General features: G+C 38.7%; 1 protein-coding gene and 1 long non-coding RNA gene across 2 annotated transcripts in view; one reads left to right on the forward strand and one right to left on the reverse strand.

The window, feature by feature from the left end:
* Window positions 1-635: 635 nt before the first annotated feature.
* Window positions 636-2,332, reverse strand: LOC120726778. Its single transcript, XR_005694381.1, has 2 exons — window positions 2,057-2,332; window positions 636-1,916 (listed from the first exon to the last, which is right to left on the reverse strand). It is a non-coding gene; the product is annotated as an uncharacterized LOC120726778 (long non-coding RNA).
* crybg2 (crystallin beta-gamma domain containing 2) overlaps window positions 1,357-21,125 on the forward strand; it is a 36,490-nt gene continuing 16,721 nt past the window's right edge. Inside the window, exons 1-4 of the mRNA XM_040020710.1 lie at window positions 1,357-1,711; window positions 8,554-8,659; window positions 11,504-11,659; window positions 12,293-14,913. Coding sequence (XP_039876644.1) covers window positions 1,518-1,711; window positions 8,554-8,659; window positions 11,504-11,659; window positions 12,293-14,913 — 3,077 coding nt within the window. The 5' untranslated portion in view covers window positions 1,357-1,517. The remainder of the gene's footprint in view (window positions 1,712-8,553; window positions 8,660-11,503; window positions 11,660-12,292; window positions 14,914-21,125) is intronic.

Consider the following 21,125-nt stretch of genomic DNA (forward strand, 5'->3'; position numbering starts at 1 on the left):
TGGGTAGAGTTGGCAATGGGGAAGCAGTGTTAAAGTAAATATAAAGTAAAACTAGACTGTATAGGAGAGGAATGTCACGGAGTCTCTCGCTGTAGAATGTGATGCACAAATTGGTACATGTACATTTTTAGTAATTGTGAGGATTAAACCTTTAAGGTATTTTTAATCTTTTTTTTTTCCTGTGCTAAACCTAAATCTTCAGCCCCCAATGTTCAAAAACACCCTTTTTCTTCTCAAAGTCTCTCACACTGTGCTCCAACAGGCCACCAAAGGGGATTCCCAGTACAATGTGACCAGAATGAGCTCACCCCAACCCCCCCAATAAAAGCGAGATCATGTGTTTTGTGTTTTCCGTGTCTTATCTTTGTCATCTGCTCACTCTCTCTCTCTGTCATGCACCATGATAGAAAAAGAGTAGGGGCCCTCTCAGTAAAGAAATGCAGCAAAGCGTTAGTGTATGACCAAACAAATGACGACTCTTTATCTTATCAGAAACGGTTTAAGTCAAATTAGGGCTTCTTTTTCTTCACTCATCGCCACATGAGAGAGTTATATGAGCCATAACCTGTAATGCTACTGGGAACAAGGAAGAAGGAGGAAGAAATCAGTTTATTCTCTGTTTGTTCCTTATTTTATGCACAATCCATCACCTCAGTCAACAGGTTTAACAGGTAACATGCTTGAACTTTGAGCAGCTAGAGCGCTCTGATTTGACTGAGCAATCTTGGGATGCCATCTTGTGGTAAAGCAATCTACACGCATGTGAGCGCCTGATGATTGACTTGCAAACTGCACACAGGCCAGGCGATGTCGTCCTAGAACCGTGGAGACTGCATACAAACAACGCATTGTAACGCATCAGTGTAAAGTAATACGTTTACGCGTGGATTTATCATTAGATAGATAGATAGATAGATAGATAGATAGATAGATAGATAGATAGATAATTTATAAAAGCAGAAAGCTTTGACCATGTTAACTTTAATTAAGGCTCCCTTCATATCTGACTAAAGCATTAATTAATTAAATCGAGATTATTATTCTTATTATTATTACATTAGCACCTAAAACATCTTTTTTATTTAAAAAAAAAAATGTAAAAATTTGGCCTTTATGGTCTTTGCATATGCATATTAAGGCCCTTGACAGTGTATTTTTAATAAACCGTTGAATTTCTGTGGGTAATAATTGCTGAACTACGTAACACCAAAGACAGTAAAGCCAATAAAAACAAATTCCACTAATTTCCCGAAGTTGTCGCCATTGCAAAAATATGTTAACAAGACCGGTGATCATCTGCAGTGAGTGTCATTGTTTGTCTGAGCTGGGTGTTCCCCGGGGGGCGTGTCCCGCACCTGAGCTCTGCGTGCTGCACACAAAATGAGGCAGCCAGAGCAACAGCTGTCAGCTGTCAGTAAGTCTTTTCTGCCCCTCGCCTGTTTTCATCGGCTTTGAATGATCAGTGGAGAAGAAGACCCGACTCACTCGGCCTTCTGACGTTACCCAGTAGATTAGAGATGGCGAAGAGGAGTTCAACCAGAAAGTCTCTGAAAAGTTTGTTCTCCAAGAGCGAAGACAACTTGGACGAATCGGTGGAGAAGGATGTGCAGAAAAACGAAGGGGAGAAGAAGAAGTTCAAGTTGTTCAAATTCAAGACAAAGTCCAAGAAGGACTCTGAGAAGTCAGCTAATGACAGCCAGAAGGTGCTCAGGTATGCTTACCCAGTGTCGTGATGTTGACTCAGTGACCTGTTTTCATGCCTGCATTTGCTGTATTGCTCAAGGGGTAATAAGCAGCTTCTGACGCTTTAAAGAGCAGCAAAGCTTCAGATAAACTTTAGTTTTCAGCAAGTAGCCTGCGCCTGCTGTTTCCATTGGTAGCCTAAATGAAAAGTCCCAATTAAGCAATCCTCACTGCTGTGGAAAAAAAAAAGTTGAGATGTTTCTAGACTGAGCTTTTGGGCAAACATCCCAACAACTTTTGAAATGGGTAGTACACTTAAATATAATTATAGAGCCACAAGGGACTTTAGAGTTGGATAAAAGTAAGAGCATACTTAGCTTAGCACTGTCCCCTTCAGCAGAAACATGCTTTTTGCATATTTGTCCATAGTCTTATGATATGGCATGCTGGAAACTGATATCGAGCTTGCATGCAAAAAAAAAAAAAAAAAAAAAAATTCAGCAGCAAAACGTTTGCATGTGTCCTCAGTTTGTAACCCCCAATAATTCAAATCTGGTGCTTAACTAGGCCATTTCACAAGCCCCACCCCTTTTGAGGCAAAGTTCTGTTTGCATTTGAGCTTCAAGGTGATTTTTCTATCTTCAGATGGAGTGTTTCATTTTTACCATTATCTGATATAATGCAGAATTCAAACCAGACGAAAATAATCAAATGGAAAGGCGTCCAGTGTAAACCTAGGTTTGTTTGTTTTTTCTATATTGTTAGTTTAGACTTTTCTGTCAGGGCCTCCCTCACAGGCCCATTTTATGCTGTCTATTCATAAATTATAGCTGTGCATGAGACCCCAACGGTTTCAGGAGTTCCAAGTCATAAAAAACAGGATATGTTCATTTTATTCTCCAGGGTAAACATTGACTTAGTTGATCTGGTTGGTAGATTTCAACCTTACCTTGAGGTCTTAGGTGTTTCATAGTAGGTGGCAGGTAGCAGAATAAAATGTGTGAATGGTGTATTTGGTCACAAATGTTTGCAAGGCAATAAACAAGACATGCTTTAAAGCTGTAAGGATGTATAAGTCACCATTGGGTGTGCATATAGACACAGGTGGGGTGGAGGTTAAGCTACTAATCACAGGCCAGGACAATAGAATCATATTGTTCATGTGTTTGTAGACGAGCGCCAGTGACGGTTTGTGTTTGCACAGAGAAAAATGAACAGCGAGCTGACACTGTGACTGCCTTTGCACATGGAGGTTATGCAAGGGTAAAGTTTTTAAACGATGCATAAAAAAAAAAAAATCATTCAAATCATCATTTAATAATAATAATGGATTGCATTTATATAGCGCTTTTCGGGGCCCTCAAAGCGCTTTGCAATTCCACTATTCATTCACTCTCACATTCACACACTGGTGGAGGCAAGCTACAGCTGCCCTGGGGCAGACTGACAGAAGCGAGGCTGCCATATCGCACCATCGGCCCCTCTGACCATCACCAGTAGGTGGTAGGGTAAAGTGTCTTGCCCAAGGACAGAACGACCGAGACTGTCCGAGCCGGGGCTCGAACCGGCAACCTTCCGATTACAAGACGAACTGCCAACTCTTGAGCCACGATCGCCCTGATAATCAATCAAATATTGCAGTAGTGTAAACATAAAGCAGAATGAAACATATATTCAGGTCAGTCTTGGTAGTCTTTTATCCACTGATTGTCTATACAAGCCACATCTAGAAATCATTTTATAAACTATTAAGTGCAGAATTACATTACATTGTTTTGCTGTGAATGAAAGGATTTTTTTTTTAAATTGTTGACACTGTGGATGGTCAACCAAGATAGACTTGTTTCCAGATGTAGACTGAATCTGTTTTTGTTATTAGTTTGAGGATTTCGTTTTAATCCATGTTCCAGATTTTATCTATCAAGACTTGAGGATTTCATCATCTAAGAAATAAATCTTCATTTTATTGTTTGTTTTGACTCCCATCTCTTTTTCATAAAGTTCAAGGGTGAGGTCAAAGTCACACTGGATGTGTTGGAAACCTTACCACCAGTGTATTACGTTGCAGGAAACTTGAAGTTCCAAACAAACCACACACACCCACTCTTTAGGTTGTCGCGCTCTTGTGTGGCTTTATGGATTAGTGGAAGTTCTGTAGACAAACCTGCCGCTCCACATGCCTGTTGCATTGTCATGAAACTACAAATCAATTGGACACACAAGCTACGCTATTGTGTTTGGTGATGCATGCTGGTAACATTGATGTCTCAGCACAAGGGTGTTTAATACATCCAGCTGAGTTCACAATAAGTCACTGTATTGTTGAACCTGTTATGTCTGTTCCAGAAGAGTAAGCAAGGTAAAACTCAATGTGTGTTGAGTTAAGAATGCTGTATTTTGGCAGTGTGTGTTGTTTTTTTTTTTTTTCTTTTTGTTTTTCTTCTTCTTCTTCTTCTTCACACCACTGCATTAAATTGTATAACAAAGTGCTGAAAAATGGATCAGTCAGACAAGGCCTTGTACTTAAAACAAAGGATATGCTTTGAGCAGTGCATTGCTACACAGTGCTGTTTAAGTCATTCATACGTGCATATTTGTTCTATTCAGTCAGTTCTTGGTGATAAAGGGGCATTGATTCCACTTGACAAGGACAGTCTAGTTGATAACTTCAAATAATATTTCAGAGGTAAGATGTCAAGAATGGGAGGTTTTCTGCAGCTCTTATTGGAAACGTGTTTTCACAATGAGATCAAATTATTGCTAATTGTTGTGCATGATGAGTTTTGTGCATTGTTTATTTATTTTGTCTTTTATGGTATTTCCTGCTTTTCTGTGACGGCGAGAGCTTTGCAGTTTGTCCAGAGAGGGTAACAACACACAGGCAGTAGCATAGAATGCTTTTGATAGAACATTGATAGTAGGACAACAGCAGCTTTTGAGGGATGTTATTTTTCCTGAGGATTCACAGGAAATGAAGTCTCTGCTGAGCCTTCTTTGCCAGCTCCCCTCTGTTCACACCCCAGGACAGGTCCTTGTGATGTGAACTCCCAGGAAGTGGAAGTCCAACCCCAACACCATTGATGTAAAGTGGTTTAATGTCTGTTTTCTTTTTTCTGAAATCCACAACAATCTCCTTGGTTTTGGTTGTGTTCAGTAGCAGGTTGTTGTCCCTGCACCAACCTGTCGTCCGCACCACTTTGTCCCTTTAGGCAGAATCACCCCAACTAGAAATGACATCACAAATTTGACAATGGTGATACTGTGATGAGTGGGGGAGCACAGTCGTAGGTGTATAGTATGAAGAGAAGGGGGCTCAAATGTGTCATGCGGGAAATCAAATCAAATGTGGGAGGGCTGAAGGACATGATATGATCCAGACAAGTGTCTCAATACACTTCAGCACCAGGGTGAGCACTACTGGCCGGTCATACAGGCAGGTTGCAGTAGGTGTTTGTTTTTTTTTTTTTTGTTTTTTTGGTAAGGGGACTGTGATGGGTGGGACACCTCAAAGCGAGCAAAGAAGTGTTTCAGCTCCTCTGCTGCCGTTTCTAAAGAATCAACAGCCAAATTTAAAAAACTCTCTCGCTATATGTTGGGTTTTTTGTTGTTGTTGTTGTTGTTGTTTTGTTTTTTCCTTTCCCAGATTGAAAATTGTGATGGGTCGTGTGGTTGGACTTCATCAGAGTTCTCAACACCTCCCATGCCAACAATTGTGAGGGTAAATGTTATCCAAAATTTGAGAACTGGTCTTCCAAATAACTGTCAACACTCCACTTCTTTGGATCTTTATCAATACACTTGCCACACAAACATGGATTTTATTTATTTATGTTTTTAAACTGTGGGATGTTTTCCTGCAGATGACAAAGAAACCGTTGTTAACGCTTTTATTGTGTCTGTATTCTAAAAAGTGCGTGATTGTGGTGATGAGCATCAAATGGTGATAGCTGCGTATTCTAAATCAGCGGTCCCCAACCTTTGTTGCGCCACGGACCGGTTTATGCCCGACATTATTTTCACGGACCGGCCTTTAAGGTGTCGCGGATAAATGCAACAAATTAAAACTAGTACCGGTACCGAAAAAAAAGATTTATTCATAACACATGTGAAAAGACCCAGGAAAACAGAGTTAACGATAACAAAATAACGCTGAAAACCGATTTTAAAAACCCTGAAAATCATACATTTCACACCTGAGCCTCAACTCTCGCGGCCCGGTACCAAACGACTCATGTACCGGTCCGAGGCCCGGGGGTTGGGGACTTGCTGTTCTAAATAACACAACAGTTAAACATGAAGGTGTTATACTTTAAAAGAGGTGTGTAAAAGTGGTGATGCCAACAGCTGGCAATAAGGCTCTCTTGAAATACTAGCAACATGTTTGTTTTGGTGTGGATTAATGAATAATCAAGTATTCATTTACAGTGTTTACTCACTACTAGGTGGTTTAATAAGAGCAGGTATTACTTTCTGGTTTGACACTGCATGCACACAGAGCATTAGAATAAAGTTTCACATAGACAAGACCATGAACATTTAAAAAAAAAATAAAAATGAACTTCCAGATGTAGTTTTTACATAGTAAAGGGATCAAACTTATAAAGGCTCAGTAACCCAGGCACCGAAATAATGCTTTGGTATTGTACATAATAATTAGGTCATCCAGGCGAAAGACGGACGAGCTCCTACCATGTTTATTCGTCCTCCATTCTGCATGTCGACAGTTCACAACAATCATTACAGGCAGTAGGACTTGGTCATTTGGTCAGACTTTGGTGAAGTTTGAACACAGTGATAACCTGATGGCTCTTCACCCAAACTGTGGTGAAGATGAAGGGCTTATTTGTCATTTAGTGGTAATAACCTGTCAATCGTGATGGATTATGAACTGGATGAGGTCCTGGTGTTACGAGTGTGCAAAATACATTTCTCAACTTTTCTGTGTCTGTGGGTGTGTGAGAGTCATTGTTTTAACTGCTCTTCATGTTGCTTTTGAGGGAATAGGATTATTTCCTTCTGCTTGGGGACCAAGATGGAATCATTTCAGGGATTAAAGATTATGTTCACAATTTAATGAGAGTAAAATTGTGAAATATTCAACATTAAGGAATACAGGAAATGTAATTTGGCCAAAAGGTGGATTGCATTTTTGTTCTACAGGCTTGAAATATGTGGTGTAATGAAAAAGTGTAGTTTTCATAACCAGCTAGTATAGAAGAAGCCCTCATTCTCTTCACTCAAAGGTGACACTGTGAAGGACTAACGAGTATCTAGTACTAGCAGTATAAAAGTTATTTTTGTTTCTGAAATGTTAAAATTATGGGTCATGTAATGGAACTGTAGAGTAGTGGGTCATTGGTGACTACAGAGTAAAAAATTATACCTGTGTTTGTGTATGGGGTTAGCTTAGAAGACTGGGTAGGCAGGTAAATAACTATGATTTAAAGACTTAAAGCTGAACTAAGCTGATCACCACCCATCTAACAATTTACCATATAGATGTGTTAAAAATGTGAAACTCTTCCTTTAAAGTAGTAACTATTTTTGTGTGTTTGCTTCAGGACTTTAGTAGGTCTGATTTTTATCTCTTAACACTCTCACATTGCACAGCACAGACAGAAAGTACAGGAAGCACTTTGAACTTCATCAAAGGAAGACCTTTATTTTTTTTTTCCCTTTTTTTCCACAAGTCTAAGTTGTGGCATTTTCACACAGTGAAAGGCTTTGCACATTTTTGGGTGTCTTGTGTGTTGATATGTAAACAGCATTCACCCGGGGGCGAAGATATGACTCATCTTCTTGTTCTAGGACATCTGTTCTACCAGAAACTACTCCTGTGTCTCAGATACTGCAGTGGTTAGTTAGTTACTTGACTGATTCTTGGGTTGCCAACCACAGGGGGGAGAAAACAAAACAAAACAAAAAAACCCCCTTTGTGTGACTAAGGCAGCCTGAGCATATCAGCTTTTATCAGTAAAACTACAAAAAAGACTGAGCAGTTTTCACCTAACTCTACAGTACACATAAAGGCCAAATGCATATTCATGCATACTTGTGGCAAATAAGTGTGTTTGGATTAGAAGAGTTTCAACACAGTGATCTATAAATTGTGACAGCTCCACGTGTTTGCTTGTCATTTGGCTTCTTGTCTGAGCATCCGGTGGTGTAAAGCGGAAAAATCCTGCGCATAAAGAGACCTTTGTTGTGCTTGTTTAATGAAGTGACAGCTTGTGATTATTGATGGAGCTTCTCTGTTGACTTTGAAGCCTTTGTAGCGGTACATGAATTAGAGGCCGTGCTGATGACCGAACAAAGGCAGCACCTGTCGCTCCACTTGGTTGGTTGGTCCAATTGGTTAATAATTCAATTTTAAAAAAAAAAAAAAAACCCACTGTAAAGAAAATTTTTATTTTTTATTTATTTATTTATTTATTTATTTTTTAAGGTGTCAGCGAACGTTTTTAAGTACGTCATCTATCCTAATGGCCTCATTTACCTTTGTTCACAACATTGATCTCAGTTCTAAGAAGCACCAGCTCACTTTCTGTGTAGCCGGTTCTGTTCAGCATTCCATTAGCAGTGATTCACTGTTTCATTTTGTTAGGCAACAAAAATTGCACCTTCTGTAATGCACACACTGGATGGCAAACAATAAATCTGTCAATATATATACATACACACAATAGTACATGAGTTACATAAACCTCATAGTTTGAGCATAGCCTATAATTTACTTTGTTACACTGTAAGTAGTACAAATTCTGTAATTGGGGTCAGTCAATCATGGATATTCTTTCAGCATATTTCCGATCCATTCACTTTTTAATTATTTTTTTTTATTTTTATTTTTTTAAACTTTGTACTCCTCAGAGCTGTTGCGAACAGTAAGACCGCAGACGACGAAGAGCCCGGTTCTGACAACAATGACCCAGACAGCAAGCTGCCTCCTGTTTATGCCACCGCACCTAGGGTTAAGGTCAGTGAAGATGTCGTAACTAGTGAGCTCTTTTTCACATGCAGTTATTGGAAATTTTGTATATTCTATTTATTTTTTGGTAACTACACTGAGAAACTGTGTATTATGTTACATAAAGATAACATTCTAGTCAGCAATTTAAAAAAAACAACAACCAAAAAACAAGTAGTAAACTATACCAGCTGTAGGAGGGGGAAGAAAACAAATACTTTGGGTTCATTAATATGTGGTGCTGATACAAACATCCCTGTGTGAAAGGTTTGTTTGTTTGTTTGTTTGTTTTTTAAGTCTTACATATTTAATTTCAAATCTCCAGTTTCATAATTAAAAAATAAGTAATGAATATATTTATTTTAAAATACAGTAATGCTCTTCTTTTGTTTTGTTTTATTGCTTCTCAGCTTTTGAACCCAAATATAAGCAGGAGATTCGTTTTGATATTTCTCCCTAAACCTGCAGTGTCACGGCTCTGAATAAAGTAATAATGTTAGACAGCCACTATAGACGACGAGTGTTTTGTCAAACTTGGCAACTGAAAGCTCATGGCTGACTGCCCAACATGCAACAAGTCACCACTCTGCCCTGCCCTCAGATGATCATCATTATGAAAAGTGTTACCAGTTTCCTCATAAGATGTTATCTGCACCTCATTTGTTTCCGGCAATTCTCTATCTCCACGTCCCTTTTTTTTTTTTTTTTTCATTTTAATTTATTGCTGTAAATGAGAAACTTTCACTCTTATTTTTTTTTTTTTCCACATAGGAAACTGCACAAGGCTCTACAAGGCTGTAAATTACCCAGAACTAAAGACTGAGGGTAAAAGCAGGATGTTCACATGAAATGTGATAGAGCCGACTCAAACTACAGTTTCACTTTTATGTATCACATGCAAGTAATCCTAGATGATACGTTTCCTTTTTTGACACAAGTTTGTGAATAAAATCCAGTTGTTGCTGTATCTTTAAATCTTCCCCTCTCGGATTGCAGGACAAATCTAAAGTTTTTCTCTGAGCAGTCAGAAATCGGAAACCTGTCTCAACAAGAAGTTTCTTGGGACCAGATTTTTTTTTTTTTTTTTTTTTTTTTCCTTAAACATATATAATGCTACCTCATGAGCCCTTCTTCAATGCTGGTTCTATGCCAGCTGTTTTTTACTGCATAGCTCGGGGTCTTATTTTACAGAACGATGCTTCTCATAATGATTCAAATGTGCACTGTACATGTCAGTACAGCCTTGTTGATGGATTATTAAATTCTCAATTGAGTTATCCCTATAAAAGTGAGCCCTGCTTATGATCTAATCCCTGTATATGACTACTCACAATAGGGCATCAACTCTCTAGAGGCCCTCATGTTAATATAATGAAGAAGGAAAGCAAGTGCAATTCACCAGAAGAGGGTGCTAGAAGTTTGCTAAGCAGCGTTGTGGTGAAGATTAAGGCCTGGCAGCAGAGTAGGTTAACATTGCTGATGGATGGGAACATTTCTTTGACTGCAGAACATAATGCGCTTCATTATCAAATAAGTCTGAAAAAAGACTCGCGTTTCCCCACCAGGCGCTACACTGTTTGTCAGAAATGTCCAAAGGTTAAGATAGACTTATTCCATAAGTGTAGAATGCATAAACTGTATTATGAGCATGTTGGGAACTCTGACATGCAGTTGCTTATTCGTTATATACATTGTCTCCCTTGGTTTTTTTTCATCTAATATAGAGGACTTAAAGCTTTTTTTAAATTATTTGTATTCATGGAGATATTTAGCTGAAAAAGAAACACTTATTTCTTTTTTAAATTTAATTATAAGTCTAGCTGAGATTTTTGGATTCGCACTGATTTGAAATAACGAAGAAAGATTTGTCCTACCTATAAATATTTCAGCCTTTTAAATCTTAATCTCCCTATAGATTGTATAGTTTTTTGTTTTCTGTGGTTGTCGACATTTTTACGTAAAGTATTATTCTGATAACATAGCTTACTTAACATATGAGACTTCACATTTAGGAGAAACCACGGACTCGACTGAAACTTTATTTAAATCTCTATTTAGATGCTTTATTAGCTTCTCATACTTTCCAAACTCTCCCTCAAAGAAAGAATGCTAACAGGCACGCCCAGTTTGATATCTCACTGTTGTCTGATAGAAAGTAATGACTTCTACTTTCCTTTCTCACTCGTGATTGACAAAACATAACCACTAGAAGAGCATCACCACTTCTGACTCAATGTTTCCCTAGACAAGCCCGCAAAAAATATTATTAAAGTATTTTGATGCTCTACTTTTGAAAGTTTGACTTTTAACATAATAAATGGATTTATTTTTGCTTTGTTTGGCAGCGTATTTTTTTTTTTTTTTTTTTAATTATAGTTCTGTGAAATTATAGGATCAGATTTTTTTTTTTTTTTTTTCCTCTTCTTGCCCTCAGTTTCATTAATCATAATAGTTTAATCAGCAGTGCTGTTGCTGGTGATTTAGCTAACCATGTTCTACTAGTTTTTCATTCCTCTCAGGGTGGAGCAGCTTTTAGGAATGAAGTTAGGGTGTCAACTTGTTTAGAGTATAATTGAGTAATATCCTCATTCTTACCATTGGAATACACAGTCTAGGGATGGTTTCTAATTAACATGTAGCAAGGGATTTATAATATGTTTGGTATGCGTTTTCTTTGGTGAAAGGTAGTGTTTGTGAGCAAGGTATGTTGCTTTTAATGGCATAAAGCCATACAAGTCTCATGCATAGAGATTTGTAGTTACACCTCGTGTATTTTCTTAACAAATTCTTTCCTTTTGCATTAAAGAGTGTTTTACACTCCATCCTTACTTCCTGTACTTTTGTCTTTCTAAGGCCAAAGCGTTAAGCTACTCAGAGATGGACCTTCGTAAGCCTAAGAGGTTTGCAACCATTTCATTTGGTATTAGAAAGAAGAAGAAGAAAGATGAAGAGAATATGTCAAAGAGCACTTTTGGTCTTCCTACCCAAGGCATCGAGGAGCAGGAAGAGGTAACAGTGAATCAATATTGTAGGTTTTTGAAAAATTGAGTTTGTTTAAAATCACTTAAAGCAATTTGGAAGGAACATATCTGTCCTGATAATACTTTTTGTATTGCTATGTGCTAAATTATTGGGTTTCTTTTTTCAGCTCAGTCTCATAGCAAATTGTGAAATGATCATATAATTGCACTCGTATTCATGGGCATGAATTGTTGAATATGCTGTAAAAGAAGTAGCAGCTGTTGTATTTAAAGCCAAACCATGAACTTTTTCTAAACCAAACCCGGTCATTTTTAATTCCTAACTCCAACCAAGTAATTTGTTTTAATACTAAAGTATTAAAACATAAAAACAGAATCAATCTGCCCATCTATTTGCTTACATTTATTCAACTCGGGTGGGGTACACTCTGAACAGGTCGCTAATGCACAAATGTGAAAATCTATGTCTATAACTCAATCTTGGGTTGCTGGTGAGAGTAGTGAAATGCTGCATCACCTACCCCTCCAGCTTCATAATGTGAAACTTTTAATAATGATTTTTGTTTACATGGGTACAAATCATTGCGTAAAAACACAGATCTCTCAGGTTAAAACTGTATTGTGTATTTCATCAGTTAAAGTATAACTAATCTTCTTCTAGACACCTGTGGAACGGGACCCAGGGAACAGAAAGAAGTTCAGTATGTCTCAACCAGAGCTTGACAGCGACAGTAAATTTGACATCCCTTCACCTCCCCCTGTAGCTGCAAATGAAACTGACTCGTACTTCACTCTTTCGGCGCAGTCCCAGTCAGTCCCAGTTATCACTGTGAACACCCAACAAGAATCAAAGGGCCCTCTTACGAATGCCTCTGATCTTTCGGATGTGCAGAGGCAAACCCTGAGAGCTCCAATTGCTTCCATTCCTGAGCTGCAACTTGATGATACCGACTCACTGGAGGAGAAAGAGAACATTCCAGTTCACGACAGCTCAAGCAGAAATGATGTCAAATCAGCTCTTCTGATAGCTACTTCAGAAACAGCTTCTGTTGTTCAAACCCAGGCTGAACATACCCTTCTAGCCAGCCAGCCACCAACTGTGCTTGACAGTTCGGCTTACGAAGCAGCAACTGTCGCCTCGGGCAATAATTCTTATGATTATATCCCCCAAGAAAATGAATCCACCAGTGGGACTTTACCATATCATCAGTCTGATGCCCCTGACACAGTTGACAGTACAATTTCAAATAGTGAGTCCTCCCTGACAAGTGTTGACAACAGTAACTACACCACTGTTACAGGGCCAAGTCCTGATCCTCAAAATGACAAGTTAGCTAGCAGTGCAGACTCTGCTGCCAACCATCATGAAATCTTCATTTCTCACACTGAGAGGTCTTTTCCTGAAAATGCCAAGAGTGTCAGCACAACCTCAGCTGTTAGCAGCGAAAGCAGCACTGCTCCCATCCATCAAGATAAAGTTTATGGAGCTCTGTACGAGTCACTTTTCCCCCAGAATTTTAACTCTGAGGTAATCTCTTCACTCCTAAGCCCATCATCTCATATCTGCACTGATAAAAGACTTCTTGACACCAAAACAGAATTTGTCATTGTCAAAACCCACGATGAAAGTCATGCAGAAACAAATACTCAGTACTCCCAAACATTAACTTCTCGTGATCTTGACTTGGCTGCTGGCAGAATGATTGATGCTCCTGATGGGTCGGCCTCCATCGGTGGAATAAAGGGAAGCTCTTTTGGTGAGAGCTCCAGAGTTTCTGCTTCTGAGATTCAAACAGTCCCAGAAAACCAAAACAGATATGTGCCTACCTCTCTCAGTGCAGCTTCCAAGTATTCTGACAGTGCTGGCATTTCTTACTCTGAGCTGACCCGCTCCCGTTCACAGTTGAAATCGGACAATAAAAGCCTTGTTACCGACAGTGTCTGGTCAGGCCCTTTGTGTCAGAACTCTGCCCCTCCCATATCCAACTATGAAACATCCCACGGGATAGATGCTCAGGTTACTGACTCCAAACGGAGAGTGATCCTAGTCAAAGAGTTAGTCACAGACGACACAAACGTTTATCCAGGCTGTAGCTCTTCGGTGCCTGATAAAATGAATCTGGTGAAGGATCTTAAGGTAGAATTTGAAACGACAGATGAGTTTTCTGCCCTTTCTGGACCAACGGTGCGAAATGACAGGCTCTTAAGTCCAGCATATCTAAGTGTTGGATCAGATGATGAAAGTACAAAGGAGATTTACTACAGTGCTGAGGAGGACAATGCAGAGGAGAGCGGGGACGAAGAGATGTTCACAATGGATGATAGAGAAGAGTCCATTGTGAGGCTAGGTGAGGAAATCGTACAGCACTCGGAGCCAATGGATAAAGGGATCAGCCAGAGAGATGAAGGAGATTTCAGGGTCGTGATTGTGAAAATGGAACAGAAAGAAGACAAAATGGACGATGAAGAAAAGCGAGAGGATTATAATGGCCAAACTGAAGTACAGCAACAACTTGAAGAACAGAAATCGGACAGTCAAGTGCATGAAATGGGAACATCTGAGAGTTGGGTGGAAGAACAATCAACCGCTGTATGGCCACAAATGAAAGAAGAAGAGGAGGAGGGTAGAAAGGAGGATTTACTAGCCACACCGGTTCAGCAGGTGAACACAATGATGGTATGTAGTTTTGCTCCTCCTCCCAGTGAGCAGCATGGGCAGGTGGAAGAGTCTGGGGGAAACTGGACTGTAGACTTGGAAACAGAAGACCACTCTAATGGAGAGAACCTGTTTCCAACAGAGGTGGAAGAAACTGTGCCTAACAAAGATTTCACTGATTTTGGTTTCAAGCATGCTACTTCCAGCCACACAAAGGAAGAGGATGTGATTGTACATATAATAACAGAGACAGAAGAGCAAGTTCCACTGATTGTGAATGCAGACAAGACCGGTGAAGGCAACAAAGACACAGAAAATAGCATGGGCATAACAAACAGCACATTAACAGATACTGCTGGGGCAGCAGAGGCTGTCATGGGCAATCTGACACACAGCACTCACCTGCAATTAGATGCCACAGAGATTGAACACAATAGGGTTCCACGGAGCACTGAGTGGGTGGATACAATTACTCAGAGCCCTGACAGAAACATTACCGTACCAGTGCCAGAACAGGTGGCAGTTGAGCTGTCAGCATCGAACGCAGACACACACCATCTTGATAGTGACACTGCAGAAGGTCTCTGCGAGCATCCAAAGGAAGCCCAGCCTGACCTGAATGAAGGGTAAGTGGAAAGTTCTGTAATGTAGAAAAAGCTCCTTGGACTCCAAGAGTGTTTTTAACTATAAAACTTAAAATAAATGCGCTAAACTCTTTTTGCCATTTCATGGTAAGAGTATTGAGGGAAAGTTGGTGAGAGAACAAGTGAGAGTTGTTTTACCTATTTGAGTGTCAAGTTTTCATTCTTGCTGCCTCTGTAGCTACTGTGCTGGAATGCACAGCGTGTAGCTTCAGGCACACGCCAGACTGTGTTATTTAAAACCATCTTTAGTGACTCTAAACTCACAGCTTCACATTTACACATTACCATGTACAGTAGTCATTCAATGAGGATTCTTAAATGTGTAAAGATTAAACACGTCCTGTGATAATCAGGAAAGCAGTTGATGAGCTGCCTTGTTTACCAACACAGATTTCTACATACCTGTGAATCACGAACACACCCTTGAGAAAGTTCCACGTTAAGTGATTTAGCCTCAGCTCTGTAAATAAATGATATAGGCTGAGCAAATCCAATGAGCATGCGATAGATGTTGCCAGTCTACTCTGATTGTTACAGGATAACAAAATGTACCTTCATACAAACGTCTTGAGATGTAAGTAACAAGGGGTTGAAAGTTCAGTTCAAAACAAAACCTTAAAAAGCCCCCTCCATCAACATCATCCCATCCAATCAACCCTAGAGGCTCAGTCTATCAGTTTATGTTTGTGTCATTTCAGTGTGGAGGAGTAGTTGTAGTTAAGTTTTTGAATTATAAGCACAAAATGGATACAAATATACATCATTTCTCCCAAGTCCAAGCTAATTTTGTCATGCTGCTTGTTTAATCCATCCAGATGTATATAAATCTTATAAAGTTTGTATCTGGTGTGAAACTTGTATGAAACGCATACAAGAGTGGAAACAGATATAAGATCCCTAGAAAAATTGTATAAATGAAACTTGTATGTTTTGGATACTTACTAAAAAAAAATATATGAAAGTGGCCACTTTCATGAGTAAATCATATAAGCCTTATATGATTCACTATATGAGGTAGGCCACATCTGATGCAAGTCTTTTTCTATTTGTTTTCCATATGGACAGGAACACAGCAAATCCTCATATTTGTAAAGTTTGTATTTTTTTTTTTTAAAGTTTGTTTAAAAAAGAAAACAGAATAACAAGTAATAAAATAATACGATAAATAATATGATAAGTAGAATTCAACAACCTGAGTACCAGTATGGAGTATGGATATAGAATGTAGGTATAAGTATAAAAAGTTTAGCAGCACAGGGTGTGATGACCAGCATTGATAAGTGACAGTGTCAGTAGTGATTAAGGTGCTACAAGAGCAGTTCATGTCCATTTATGCATTGAGAAGTCTCACAGCTTCTGGAATGAAGCTGTTTCTCAGTCTGGTGATTTTGCATTTAATGCTTCTCAGCCTCCTGCCTGAGGGGAGCAGGACAAAAGTGTGTGTGCTGGGTGAGTGGGGTCCTTCATGATACAGGTGGCCCTCTTCCTGCTTCTGGAGATGTAGGATGGTTGGAATATCCACATTGCATGCTTTGTGTTTTAAAATGTATACGTTGTACTTTATTGATCCCCGTGGGGAAATTTCTCTCTGCATTTAACCCATTTATTCAGTGAAGCAGTGGGAAGCCCACTGTCAAGTCGTGACACGTAGAGCATTTGCCCTCATATTGTCACATTTAAGTAACACAACTGTGTTTGCCATCATGAGTACATTTTTTTTTTTTTGTTTTTTTTTTTTTTTTGTTGTTGTTTTGTCTGAAGCTGGCATTTGACCAGATGTCTTTATTTACTTGAACAAATAAAACTTTAAGTAGTGTTAAAAGGAAAAAATGGAAAGAATTTTGAGCTTGTGACCACACCTTGACCCTGTAACACACTGAATAAGTGAAACCTGCTCCGTTTGATGCATCAAGCTTAACAATGTTTTGAGCATGTTGGCTTGTGACGATAAAAGAGATGAGCAGCACAATTTTAAGAGTATAAAGCACAAGACAGTAGCATTACTTACTGGCATATCACAAGACTTTATAAAATACATTTTTGCTTTGCAACCTCTACATTATGAACATCTTTAAACTATCAGCAGGAATGGTGCGAGTCTTCAGATCATTTATGATCAGTGAAGCAGATGACAGGCAGTAACTTTTTGTTGCACATTTTTGGTGCCATCATGTGGCAGAAAATCCCCAGTTTGTGTGTCCTGCCAGTTTGGTCCTCGCGGGACACACAAATCCATTTTGGCACATCTGGTGTTTTAAATAAATAAAATTAATTAATTAAAAAAAAATCAAACATTGCAGTACAAACAAGATTGCAGTAGAAAGTAGCTGTTACAGAACTACTACTACACCTAGTTCAGAAAGGGTAATAACTTGCATCTACTGTGACTTGTGAGACGATGCTCAATTCAGTTTCATTTATACAGTGCCAAACCACTACAACAGTCGCTTAATGGCACTTTATATTGTAAGGCAGACCTTACAATAACGCATACAGAGAAAAACCCAACAATCGAAGGAAGACAGGATAAAAGACATGCTGTGGAACAGAGCCAGAATGCAATGCAGAAAGGTCTATTAACATACATACATGACACTTTATTTTTGACGTACATTTAAAACCACAAGATGGCACCGAAGAGGTGTTTTAGCTGTGAGTGGTAGGTAATCAATGAAAGATTGCTATTACTCAAACATTAAAAACAGGCTGTAGTTTGGCCTCGCAGGAAGGGTGGTAACGTACGTTTACTGTGTTAGTTTTGAAATGATTATTTTAAAAAGAAGCCCTAAGATTTGTGAAACACGAATCATAGAATGAGCTCTCCAAGCAATGGTGTCATATTTAGATTTTGCGTCTGTTTTTGACTTTGGTAAAGATCAGAATGCGTCTTGCGAAACTCCGTTTATGCTTGTTGAAGGTGAAGAGCTGCATGTATTAGCCGGGTAATTTAAAAGTTTTACAGACTGAAAAAGAACAAATGAGGATTAGTAAGAAGTACAGTAGTGCTCACCTTTTTGCATGGCAAGCCGACAAACATGTTGTGGCCTCTGGCACTTAAAATAACAACAGGTTTCTGATGAAGAGGTGTGCTGATGCGCAGTGAAAGATGAGCAAGGCATTTAGCCAGCCCCACCTGTCGTGCATTCTTTCTGTGTATTGAAGTCGGGTGAGACGCGCATTTCCACTTGTGATGCCTCTTAGGGACCTCCTATTTATGAAATGCAGTTTATCTATTGAAGAAAAAATTTTTTCTTTTCTCTGTAAAAATACAGTTTTGATATCTGCTATATTATTTCCCTACCTCTGTGCAAAACTGAGGGCCCATAGGACTGTTTCTGGTGAGAGTATAACCAAAGCCAGTCGAGCCACTTATGTCTTTAAACTAAACCATGACACTGGGCTTTCCCTTTTGTTTTCCTTCCACGTGTGACCATCTGACAGCTTAGTTGAGACATCCATAGAATGTCAAACTTGTGGAGAATTCCCTTTGTTGTAAATGACCGGAACATACTCGCAAAACCACACCTTGACCTGACAGAAGTGATCTTTCCTCAGTTTAAATGAACGTGTTAGATAAAGAGTCTTCAGGGATTTCATCTCAGGTGTGTGTGTGTGTGTGCCTTCCTATAACATACTATAACTAGTGCAAAACCACTGACGTTATGCTGATATGCCAATCTGAAAACAGTTTTTAAATCTGCACAAGTGGAATAAATGTAGACAGTCTAGATTAAGTCAATAGATATTATCTTAAGTTCAAAGGCTAACACAAGCGTAAGTTTATCTTTAGTATCTTGCTTATCAGTTTTATCTTGAGGAGAATTTTAGTAGTTCAATCATTTAGACAGTCCAAGAACAGAAAACCAAAAACGCCTTCAGCATATGGAAGGCGTTACACCTCTGGTCCTTTGCAGCTTCTCATGTAAGCTGGCTGTAGGTTGGGTGTGTGTTTTTTATTATGCTAGATCGAGTTCATCTGTTTGCACAAGACTTAAACTGGCAATCATTCAAGGGCACCATTTATAGGCTTTTACTGCAGATGCACTGTCTCTCGGAGTAAATTCGAGGCCTTTTGGGTGCAGATATTTGTCAGTTTCAGACTGCGATACTTTATACTTTTTTTAATTTATTATTTATTTTTATTACTGAAAGAAGCTACATTCCTGTCAAGAGATCATAAGGTTTCCCAAGAAATTATACAGAGGGTATTGATGTTCTTTGATATTTGGTGTATGATGAAATGTGGCTGATTGTTGCAGGCCAGCATGAAGAAGTTTAGGATCACTGCCAGATTCTCCAGTCACCTTTCTTGACACCTTTATAATTATCATCCTCTACATTCTTGTTTCTAAAGAAACCTTTATGTCCCCTTGACAGGAATCTCCGTGTTTATGCAAAACAATAGTTAAAAAGCATTCCTTTTTTCCCCCATAAATCTTCCCGCTTGAAGGATTGAGGTTTGAGACTGACAAATGCTGCACCTAAAAGGTCCACAGCTAATGTGCAGCTCTCTTAAGCCCCCACAACAACATTTCAGTTGAGTTGAAGTCGGGACTTTAACTGGACTGTAACAACACCTTGGGATCACTGTCCTGTTGCACCATCTAATTTAAGCCAAGATTTAAGCTGTCAAGACCGCAGGTCTGGCACTCCACAGTCCCTTCTGTGCATACTACTTGCCATTTCTCATGCCTTGCGTAAAGCTGCTGCTGCTACCTCTGCATAGGCTGCATGATTTTTTTTATTTTATTTTATTTTTTTTTTATTGCATTGTAAAATCCATTTGTTTACTTCCTGCCGATATTTCACATGATGTGATTAAAGTATTTTAAATTTCTGTATTCTTACTAGTTTAAAAAAAATATGGGAAGAAAAAGAAATACATCTATAAAGTTACACAAATGACACCCCATCTATGTAGAAGTACACATGCGGTATCAGCTTGTTGGTACATGTTGATGAGCTCGGTGTGGTGATATCACAAAACATTTGTGAGCCTTGCTCTAATGTTTTGGCTTAATTTTTGTGACTGGACCCGCATCAAACTAAAACAATTCCCAAAGCTTTTAAACTAAAACTGGATCAGCAGTATTTCCCAGCGTTGTGTCTTTCAGGGTTTCTAAAATTCTAGAATGCCTAAGTAGTGGGAATTCACCAAGTAAATTATTTTGGATATATGTGCACACATAGATGCACACTTGAAACCTGCAACAGCATTGCAACATTTTAAAATCACCATTTAGTTTGACCTTTAAGACCATCTCCACCCCACGTTGTAGAAGAGCAAATTGGTTGAGTAATTCACCGTATTGCTGTGACTGTATTCTTGTGACCTTTTAAATAATCATCCCTGTTATTGCAGTCATGCACTACTTTGTCTGAAACTGTAAAAAAGCAAAAAACAACATTTGCACATGAGAGTAAACACCATTTATAAATGAGCCTCTCCTCGTGGTCAAAGGTCAAATGAGTCACTAATAGAGGATCAAGTCAGATTTACTGCTCGACTTATGAAAGCTGTTTGATATTTAGTTTTGTTTCCTTGAACAACATTGATAATTGTTGTAGTTGTGCTTTTAGTCATAACTAGTATGCCCTGTTTGGATGGGTATAGCCATGGGATACAGACAACGGTAAAAATACATTCTTATAACTTTGATTTAAAAAAAACTCTCACATCTCAAATCTAAGAGAAACAACCCCGTAATTGGAGAAATGCACAGTAAGTGCATTTAGTCATTAAGGATTTCTTTTCCCACACTAACTGAATCTTAATTCTTGAGAAATTGGTAAGATCTGTTGCTTCGTGAAAGTATAATTAAGTATAAAATCTTTTCTTAAAGGGATACTCTTCAGTATTTGACCTTTTCACATGGATTAAGGTTTGGGAAGCTTAAAGAGTTTTAAATTAATTATTAAAAAAAAAAAAGAGGGAAAACTGACCAAAGTTAAAGTAGCAGAGCCTGAGCTACAGTGCTTAACAAAGTTATGAGACCACCTGTCATAAAAACAAGTTAACGCAAATATTTCAAAAATCTTTCAAAAACTTGTTTAAAACAAAAAATGCAGAGAAGCATTTGAAACTAAACAACAAAATACAATTTTTATTGCAAAATTTCCTTAAAGATTTTATCATGAACATCGTGCATTTTTGATGGTATGAAAAAGTTTATATTCTTCTAAACACGTCTTTG

The sequence above is a fragment of the Simochromis diagramma genome, unplaced genomic scaffold, assembly GCF_900408965.1.
Source record: "Simochromis diagramma unplaced genomic scaffold, fSimDia1.1 OVJJ01000753.1, whole genome shotgun sequence".
Taxonomy (NCBI): domain Eukaryota; kingdom Metazoa; phylum Chordata; class Actinopteri; order Cichliformes; family Cichlidae; genus Simochromis; species Simochromis diagramma.